At 56.4% G+C, this 9,519-nt stretch overlaps 1 protein-coding gene across 8 annotated transcripts in view; it reads right to left on the reverse strand.

Moving 5' to 3' along the window:
• The window catches only part of PPP6R3 (protein phosphatase 6, regulatory subunit 3), a 97,377-nt gene that overhangs the window by 50,008 nt on the left and 37,850 nt on the right, over positions 1-9,519 (reverse strand). For all 8 annotated transcript variants that reach the window (XR_001145468.1, XM_012725402.1, XM_004682561.2 and 5 more), the window contains exons 3-4: positions 6,194-6,426; positions 2,364-2,550 (exon numbers count right to left, since the gene is read on the reverse strand). Coding sequence is in view for 7 of the 8 variants with exons in the window: in XM_012725402.1 (XP_012580856.1) it covers positions 2,364-2,550; positions 6,194-6,420 (414 nt within the window). In the remaining variant the exon portion in view is untranslated. The remainder of the gene's footprint in view (positions 1-2,363; positions 2,551-6,193; positions 6,427-9,519) is intronic.

A 9,519-nucleotide genomic window follows, 5' to 3' on the forward strand; every position in this document is an offset into this window, starting at 1 on the left:
CCCGCAACATTTTCTTTGGCTCCATCACCAGTGCTCGGCACAGTAACGGCATCCAGTGAAAGGGCAGGGCAGCCTGGCCAGCTCGTGGAGCTGACCAAGGTCACGCTCACCAGTGCCACCTCCAGGCTTGTGTGTGCTCCGGCCTCCACCTGCGCTATCTCCCCCGTGTCCTTCCATCTACTCGGCCTCCAAGTCCACTCGCCCACAAGGCCACCAGCACCTCCATGCACTCACTCCTCCAACTCGCCTTGTCTGGCCAGGTGTTTGGCCTGTACCTGAGAGCTGACCTCCACTAGTGGGCCTGGGAAGTGACAGGAGTTTGATACTGAACACCTGCTTGTCAGACTTCATGAAACTGGAGGGAAAATGCCCCAGTTCAAACTGCCCTGACTCTTCCTCCTCTCCATCCTCGACAAGAAAAGGATACCACGACAGTTTGGAGGGGGTCACCTTGGTCTTCTGTTGTCCCCAAAACAAATGACCACTGTCGTCAACAGCTCAAAACAGCCACCTCTCACTGCTTCGTGGGTCGCTAGTCTCAGGAGGCTGCTTTCCCCGCTCAGGCTCACGAGGCCCGGCTTGCTGGACCACGGGCCCAAGCCAGGGCGCTCACAGGCGTGACCGGGACCTGGGGGGGCTCCTTTCCAAGCGGATGCAAGTGGGGCCATTTCATGCCTGGGCTGTAACACTGGGGTCCTTTTTTGTTGGGTGGGGCAACTCTCAGCTCCTACTGGCCACTGGGAGGTCCTTCCACAGAACCCCTCTACTTCAGCCAGAGAACCTCTCATGTTGAATTCCCCTAACAATTTTTGGAAACTGACTCCTTTTCTGCTCCCAGAAATAGAAACAGTAAAATCTGCTGTCACCTCGGTTACCATACACCCTTCCTACGGCATCTGTGCTGGGAAACCTTTATTTTCCCCTAGTTCTCAAAGGACAGAGGTGGCAGGTTAGGATCAGGGGGCTGTATCGTCCAAGCAGCCGCACTGGGAAGCGCCGGAGGGCCCGAGCACCGGGCTGCACTCAGCGGCATCCTCCTTATAGATAGCGTGTCTCTCCTTGAAGCCCTGCAAGTCTGGCTCCCCGGCACAATGCAAGGAAGAAGCACAACGAAAGCTAAGGCCTGCCTTGGCCCCGGCGCCCGACACCTGGAGGTGGTGAGGTGTGCAGGCTGCGGTGGCCGTGCTGCCCTGCCTTGTCTGCATGCGCCTCACCGGGCGGTGCCGAGGGAAGGCCTGTACTGGAGTGATCGTGCCTTGAGGATATCATCAAAGCAGAAAGAACCCCAGTTCTGACACACTAGGAAGGTGCCTTTCTGAATAAAGCACAGGGTGCACGGGCTGGGCCCAGCACAGGGCCTGCCCTGCATGTCCACCGACAGCGAGGACGGGCCCGAGTAGCTGTCTCCACACACGGATGCCAGGCCTGGTTGTGTGACCACCTGTGCCCCTGCCCTCGCGGCCCTGCTGCGCTCCGGCAGGTCTGGTACTGGCAACCAGGCACGTGAGCCTGGGGCTGCCCCTGGGCAGCCACTTCCCTAAGTGGACCACGGTCTCCTGGTGAGATCTTTGTTTTCACACCAATATCCACTAGAGCATTGATCCTTAATTTTAACATGCTCCAGAGTCCCCCGGAAGTCATCTGCTGGACTGCTGCACCCCACTTGTGTCTGCTTTAGTGTCTGGAGTGGGGTTCAAGACCCGGCACTCCTGGCAAATCCCGTATGCCAGTCAGGCTGCTGCCCAGGGGCCACACCTGAAGAGCTGCTATGCAGGCACAGACGCTGGGCAATGTGCCCAGGTACGTCCTGATGTTCAAAATCAAACAAAGCAGAGGGTGGAGCGTTCAGATGTGGCAAAGGAAACCTGGAGGGGAGGCCCGTGCACGCCGCAGCAGCCAGGTGCCAGTCTCTGCCAAGCGCTACCGGACAGACCAGTGTAGCCCACAGGCCCACCCCGCCCACGCCTCAGGCCAACCGCAGTGTGGGTAGGACCACAACAGAGGCCACCGCTGGGCAAAGCATCTCAATTCCGGCGATGCGGAAGCTTTTGGATTCAGAGCATGTGCGAGGGAAGACGGGCACAAAGACCCGCGGCGTGCTGTGGGCCACAAGGACTGTCGACCACCTCGGCCACAGGCCGTCCTCACCCATCTCCACGGCTACCCAAAGTGAGCTTTCGCAAAGACAATGTCAGGTGAGAACACAGCCAGAGGCCGTGGGATGTCGGGCCAGAACACACCCACAGACCCTGAGTGGCAAGCAACCCCCCTCTCCCCTCCCCCCCCAGAAGCAACAAAATTAGCAGGGCAGCACCTCAGGGGGTGATCTGCCCCGTGACTTACCTCTGGGAACCAATATTTACCTGCTCTGGTTTTCTGCTGATAAGAATACTTAGCACCTTGCTGAAGAAACTGGCAAGCAGGGGGTTCAGGGGGGAATCGTTTAGGAGGAAGCTGTATAATTTCATTAGCAAGGCTTCGTCTTCCCCCAACCTGTCATTCATCTGGGAGACATCGGAGGTGAGCAACTCACAGGAGATATTTGGATACCTGGAAGGACAGGACACCGAGGTCGTCATCCGCATTCGGGTTAGTCTAATCACAGAGTAAAACACATGCCAGAAAGGCTTCCAGCAATTCTGTGAATAAATAAAAGCCAGATGCAAATCGGAAAACCCTGCCAACCAATTCTAGCCAACACCTAGCCTGGGGTGTCTGCTCCGGTCACGCCGTCCTAAGCACACACACGGCCCAAGCAGACCAGGGCGCAGCGAGGACACTCCGCCTGGCAGCTCAGGCTGCAGGGCCAGGCTGGGCGGTGGCTCCCACAGCGGACGCTGGCGAGGGCAGAGCTTGCGGGGCAGCATAGGCGGCCCCTGGGCCGGCAGCAGTCTGGGCCCAAGCACGCGCTGGTCTGGATCACATCTTAAGAGAATAAATGTTCTAACACTGCAGTGCAGAACAAGGCCCCGCGGCAGGGCGCTTCCAAGGCCCGTGGGAATCAGCCACGGCCAGAGCTTCTGCTACTGACCCCAGGGCCCCATGGGGGGGGGGGGGCTGGAAGTACTGCAGCCCCCGGGCAGGCTGGCCTCTAGACCCCGGACACTCGCTCGAGAAGGTGGCAGAGCCCTCTCTGCCGCTCACTTCCTTCACTAAGACTCTGGGGCGTCCATCGGATCCCTCACCCCACAGCTCAGGCCCTGCTCTTTATACCTCCAGCCCAGCAGCCACTTTCTAGAAGCAACTTGTCAAGAGTGGCAAGCCCAACACTGACCAGCACAGGGAGGCGAGGGAGCAGATGTGATCGTCTGACAGAAGCAGGGGGCGCTGTGGGCTAAAGCACAGGCAGCCCCCTCGAGGTACCCGGACTGCAAGTAATTGCCTGGGAGCTGGCAAGTGCCTGAAGGCCACAGCACCCGAGGGTGAGGTCAGAGACTGACAGTGTGAAAAGTTCCAACGTGAACTCTGTGGGGAAGGAGAAAACGGGCGTCACGGGAACCGGAACCACAAGTACGTGGTCGTGCGGGGTCCCCAGCATGGCCTTTTTTCCTGGGGCCCATGGGCCTAATCAGTGGAGTCCTCCTGGCTTTATGAAAGGGGTGGCCGTGGCGTGGCACCATGTTGTCTGGGGACAGGGGGCATGGCCGCTCGGGTGGGCATCTATGGGCAGAGCCTCTCGTAAGGTGTGGCCGTGGGCATCACCTCCCGGGACCTCCGCTTGCAGGTCTGTGCTGTCTGGACCAGAGCCTGACCTCGTCGGGAACACGCAGGAGGTCTGCACCAGCTCCCTGGGCTGTGGCCTCACAACCCTCACATCCTTACAAGCTGTAAGGATGGGTAAAGAGCAGCCAACCCAGCCTGGCTCGGATTCTGACTGAGGCGGTCCAGAACAGGCTGGGGCTATTCTCCCAAGCTCCTAACGTCAACTAGCTTCTAAGCCCCGAAGATACACTCTGCTCTGCCCCTTGGCAAGAACAGCCCCAACAGATGCTGACCCGCTGTCTGTGCCCAAGAACGGAAGAGCGCTCAGAGGAGGGCCCGCACGCAGAGCGCTGTCCTGGCCCAAAAGCCACCCCGCTCCGGCTGGCTCCCCCTCCCTGCCCTGCCACCTACCCACACACAGCTGGGACTGGGTCGCCTTGGCGCTTCCCCACCTGCGCTGAATCTTTCTCGCCAACGTAGAGACCCACCTTTATTTCCGCCATCCAGGGAAAAAAGAAGCAAACACCCCATCTCTCCTGCCCCCACAGCTGTCGCGACGTTCGCCCACTGCTCCCTTTCCAGGAAACCACTTGGAAGAACTCTGTCTGCTTGGTCTCCGACTCACCCTCGAAAGGCTGTCCTCCCAGCTCCTCGGCGCAAACACCGGCGCGCAGCCCGGCCCCAGCGACCCGTCTCCGGCCTGAAGCCTGTTGCTCCTGGGCGCCTCCAGCTCCCCCACTCTGCAGTCCCTCTCTGAGACCCATGACCCAATCTGTACAGCACCTTAGCTTCTGGATTTGTACTACAACGCAAGGGCCTATTTTTAAAGTTCTTTTAGCTCAAATTTCTGCTAAATAATTAAAAATTGGAAGATGCTGACAAACCTTTAACACCTGTATAGGGTCACTAAGTTAAGGTAAACGGTGCTGGGTTTCAACTCACACGAGCACCTAAAATACATCTGCAAAGTTCGCAAAATCCAGCAACTCCTCCACCCGGAAACTGGAAGACATTAGCCTGCATTCCGAGGGGACAATCAACCTGCCCTCAGGCTGGGGCATGAGGACCCCAGGGAAAGGCACCCTGTGGCACCCCAGAGCGCAACAGGAGACCCCTGCAGGTGTCACAGTGACACACAGGAGACAGCAGTAAGGCAGGTCAACAAAAGGCACGACTACTTGTTTTGGCGAAACAAGCCCTTTCCGAAAGGCAGGCCTGCTCCTCCCCACCCAGAGGCCCAAGAAGGGTGAGGGCGGGTTCCTGAGCCGGAGGGGTTGGGCCAGACGCTGCAGCAGGGCAGGCCTGAGCCGCCTCACCGCTTGGCCAGGATAGCGCCCTCGGGCCTCCGGGGCGACAGGAACCCCTGGGAGCACAGTGCCCACCTCGCAGAGGAGGGACACAGTGATGTTTCTGCTTTCCACTTTCTTTCCCTCCTTTCTGAAGGCACTGCGCTCTGAGCAGAGGCTGGCAAAAGCATGACTTCCTTGAAGCTTCAAGTCAACATCAACTTGAAAGCACTAGTAAGCGTTATTTCCAACAGTAAAATTCCCCCATGAAGAAATAAAAAGGTGTGTGGCGCAACACGTTGGAGCACAACACTGTGAAGCTCTCCGCAGCCACTCAGCGTGAGCTCAATCCCCGGCCCCTCCCGCTGCTCCCCTTAGCGGTGTATTTTGCCAGTGCACCTATTCTGTTCACCACTGTCTGGTGAATCCCCCCCCCCCCCAATCCCCGCACCTCCGACCTGTACCCAGTTCTGGATGCATAAATAAGGAAATATTAAAAAGTGTCTGAAAAGCGGGACAGCTAGGGATCTAAAATAGGCAAAGGAGAATCTATTAAAGGACACAATTCTTCCCATTAAGCTTATTAATTTTAAAAACTGGCTTTTTGTTCCTGAATGTGCTCTATTTGCAGGGCTGGGGAGAGGAAGTTCAAATATTACACGGGGAGAGACGTGGCCGAGACCCCAATGCTTGGCGCACACACGGAATGTTCACAGGGCCTGCAGGGCACCACCCAACGCTGCGAGCCCGACAGCAGGCCCTGCCAGGAAGCGGCAAACCGCGCGCGACACAGTCTCGGGCTTCTCCAAGACGGCTCGCGCAGTCAGCTGTGCTGGCCTCACCAGACCCACCGCCTTCTACTAGCTAAAGGTCACAATGTCTTGTCTCAGCAATGCTCTCCTGGCTCTGACACAAGGCGCGGCCGGGCAGCCCTACCGCCTCTTCCTATCTGCAGAGCGAAGATAACACTTGGATAGTCTCACCGCTTTAAGAAACGTGTCTGCCCTCCCACAAGCCTGACTGAAATTCACAGCAGTGGCCTGTAACACCTGAGATTGTGCGGATTCAGCGCTGAGGGCGGCCAGGGCGCCCAGGCTTGCGCGCCACCCCGCCGGGCCCACAGCAGCCCCAGGCAGCTGCCGCGCCAGCGCTCTCTGCCCCACGCCACTGAGACCCACCCGAAAGGGAAGACCGGATTCTCTTACTTGTATCGGATCTTCTCATCCATGTCTTGAGGTGGTTCTTCTATAATGAATGAGACTAAATCTTCAAGACATTCTGCTTTTAACAGAAACTCTATAAGTTTGCGGTTCTGAGCTTTACATTCCTGTAAAACATCTTCCTCATCCATTAACTCCTTCAGCGTTACATCTTCTCTCTCTAGAAGTGTGTCTATGTGAGATGATGAGTGAAGATCAAACTTCCAAAACATGCTGGTCTAAACAAAAGGCAGAGAGGATTTCAAACAAAACTTCAAGTTCACATGTTAATTTTCCAAATGTCAGTTTAGGTTTCCAGTCTGAAATGCAACTTGGATTACACAAGTAAGCCTGGTTCCATAATGAGGCCATAAGGTGCTTCCTATATAAGTAACAGTGGCAGGATCTTCTCAGAAAATCTTTTTTGACAACTAAAAAAACTTCACTTGGAAAGGCTGAAAGCTAGATAACCCGTGGTAATATTAACCTGCAAAATTTACCATTCAGGGGCCCTCGTTGGTGGCACAACACGCTACAACAGCACTTTGAAGCTGTCTGCAGCAGCCACTGCAGCACGAGTTCGATCCCCAGCCAGGGGGTGACCCACATGGTGCAGAAGACCCCTCCTGTCTCCCTGCTGCTCCCCTCAGTAGTGGACTTTGTGGACCTGCCTGTCCTGCTCCCCACTCTGCCTCTGGGGAACCCTCTCACTGCCCCTGCACCTCTGAACTATACCCCGGTTCTGTATGCATAAATAAATAAATCTTAAAAAAAAAAAAAGACTTATTTAGTTATCATAGAGCTGGGGTACAAACCAGAGCCAGAGGTGTAGAGGCGGTGAGAGGCTTCACCAGAGGCAGAGCGGGGAGCAGAACAGGCAGATGGACGAAGGCCACTGCTGAGGGAGCAGCGGGCGGGCCAGGAGAGGTCTGCCGCGCCCTGTGGTCACCTCCAGGGCAGGGATCGAACTCATGCGGAAGAGGCTTGAGCTTCTTAGTGCTGCGCTCTAACCGCGCACCCCCAGGGAGGGCCTAACTAAATAAATCTTTAAAAAAAATCAACCCACCCAAACTTAGTTAAGAAGTTGATGCTGGGAAAGGAAGAAAGTTAAACCCTTTCTTAAGGGTAAAGAACATCTTTACGTACTGCAGCAACAAATGACAAGTTTTGAGACCTAGGCACTTACCAGAATATCCAGATTTGAATAAATAACCACCCTAAATCAGCACTTCCACAGAAAACAGTCATAAAATGGTAAAACTTGTGCCATTCTTAATAAACTGAGAAGTTGGAACCTAATTCTTGAGAAATCAGAGACTATGACTTCTTCTGGTTACTCAGACAAAACACTTGTGAATACAACTTACAACAGTCGCTGCACAGCACCATGTGGGTGTGTATACACACACGTGCACGGCTACACACGCTCACACATACACGTCTTCTTCCCCACCCTTGTTCAATAGTGAAAGCACATCCTCCTGGTAGCGCAAGGGTCAAGTCTCAGCACTCCGAAGCAGCCACTGCAGCATGAGCTCCACCCCGGCCCGGGAGGAACCCCAGGGGGCAGCAGCCCCCTGCCCTCTCCCGCTGCCCCCTCAGCCGTGGATCTGCCTGTTATGCTCCCGACTCCGTCTCTGATGAATCTTCTCACTTCCTGCACCGCTGTACCCCGGATCTTGTATGCATGAAAAACAGATGAAAACTGAAATCCAGGTTTCACGATGTGACACGACAGTCTCAAATACCACTTCTGACCAACAGATGACAAGATGACTGGGGCAAACAAAAGCCGGAGTGAAGAAGCCCCTTCGCCCCTCCCGTCTGCACACGCGCTCTCTGCAGAACCCGAGCCGCAGCGGCAGGCAGTCACTCCACTTAACCTCAAAGTCAGAACAGGCAGGGACAGCCGAGTGTCCTCTGTCCTGTCACCAAAGCACGCAATGTCCTTGCCCGCGCGTCTAGAGCCTGCGCTGCGCTGGGGAAGTGGGGTGCAGAGAAGGGCAGAGCCTCTGCAGCACGCGCTTACGCACAGGTGTGCGCTGCACAGCGTACACTCACAGGGAGCCACAGACACTGCTTCAAATCCGGAGTTTTTAAACCAGAGATCATGGAGGGAACTAAACTGCTCTGCTCACCCACCCAGCAGCAGCAGAAGCAAATGTCCCCGGGCCAGCCCAGGTCGCCGAGGCTCACCTTCGAACAGAAGCAGCGTTTCCAAGACGTTTAAAGTAAGGATCCTCTAAGGGAACAGAGTATGAAATAAGGCCCCTGCTTAAAACACACCTTTACAGGCCGTGGAAGAGCCACACAGCAGCGCGCACACGCCGCTCAGCTGGGGCTGAGGCTGCCGGCTGGCTGCTCAGACTGGCCCATGGCGCGGGCGTGCGCGCGGGTGCAGCTGCGCGTGCGTCTCGGTGACAGGCCGAGACGGTGCCCAGAAGGCCGCACAGGCCGCGTCAGGAAGCGGCGCCCGCCGGGCCCAAGCAGGCCAGGGCGGGCGCTGAGACACTGCGGGGAGCCGCACTCCAAGGCCCGTCCACCAGCGGGGACTTCGCTCCTCCCGGCGTATGCTAGCGAGGGCAAAGGCGAGACAGGAAAGGAAAACGAGAGCGGGAGAGTGGAAACAACACATTTTCTTCGATTTTCAGATTTGTGGAACACAGCAAACACAAATCTTTAGTGTGCCATTTTAATAAAACTGACAAGCAGGAAAAAATAAGAGGAAAATGCCTGAGGTGAAAAGAAGAGCTGCATAGCCCCACGCGAGGAAGGGAGGGCCCTGTCCAGCACCCCGACACCGTCAGCCCCGGCAGGCCGCCTGCTCCTGCTGGGCCGTCCGCTCTCCGATCGGGAATTTTGACAAGCACAAACTGAAAAGCAACGGACACTGGGCGTCGAGCGCCTGCAGGAGGGCAGCACGCAGGAAGGAGCGCTGGCGTGGCCTGGTGCTCCTGCTCGGCCCAAGGGCATGCCGAGACCCTACCCCTCCTGCCAGCGCACCCCTCTTCAAGGGGACTGACTGGGATCTCGTCCCCGGGGTCTCTACACACTGAAGCTCCTTTTGCTAAGTCGACTCCTCAGGTAGTCCCCCACGGAAAGCGGCCCTGCCACTGCCGGCACCCTGGGCCTCCAGGTCGAGGCGCCTTTCATTGGTCTGTGAAGCCAATTTCTAAGAGCTGAATATTCTCTCCGCTGAAGTCAGAACACGGGACACAGTTAATAACTTAAACTGAAGTTTTCTTTAAAAATTAGGGATCGGGCCCTCCCTGGGGGCGCAGCGGGTTAAAGCACAGCACTAAGAAGCTAAAGCCGCTTCCACATGAGTTCGA

The sequence above is a fragment of the Condylura cristata genome, unplaced genomic scaffold (assembly GCF_000260355.1).
Source record: "Condylura cristata isolate star-nosed mole 26May11 unplaced genomic scaffold, ConCri1.0 scaffold00015, whole genome shotgun sequence".
Classification (NCBI taxonomy): Eukaryota; Metazoa; Chordata; class Mammalia; order Eulipotyphla; family Talpidae; genus Condylura; species Condylura cristata.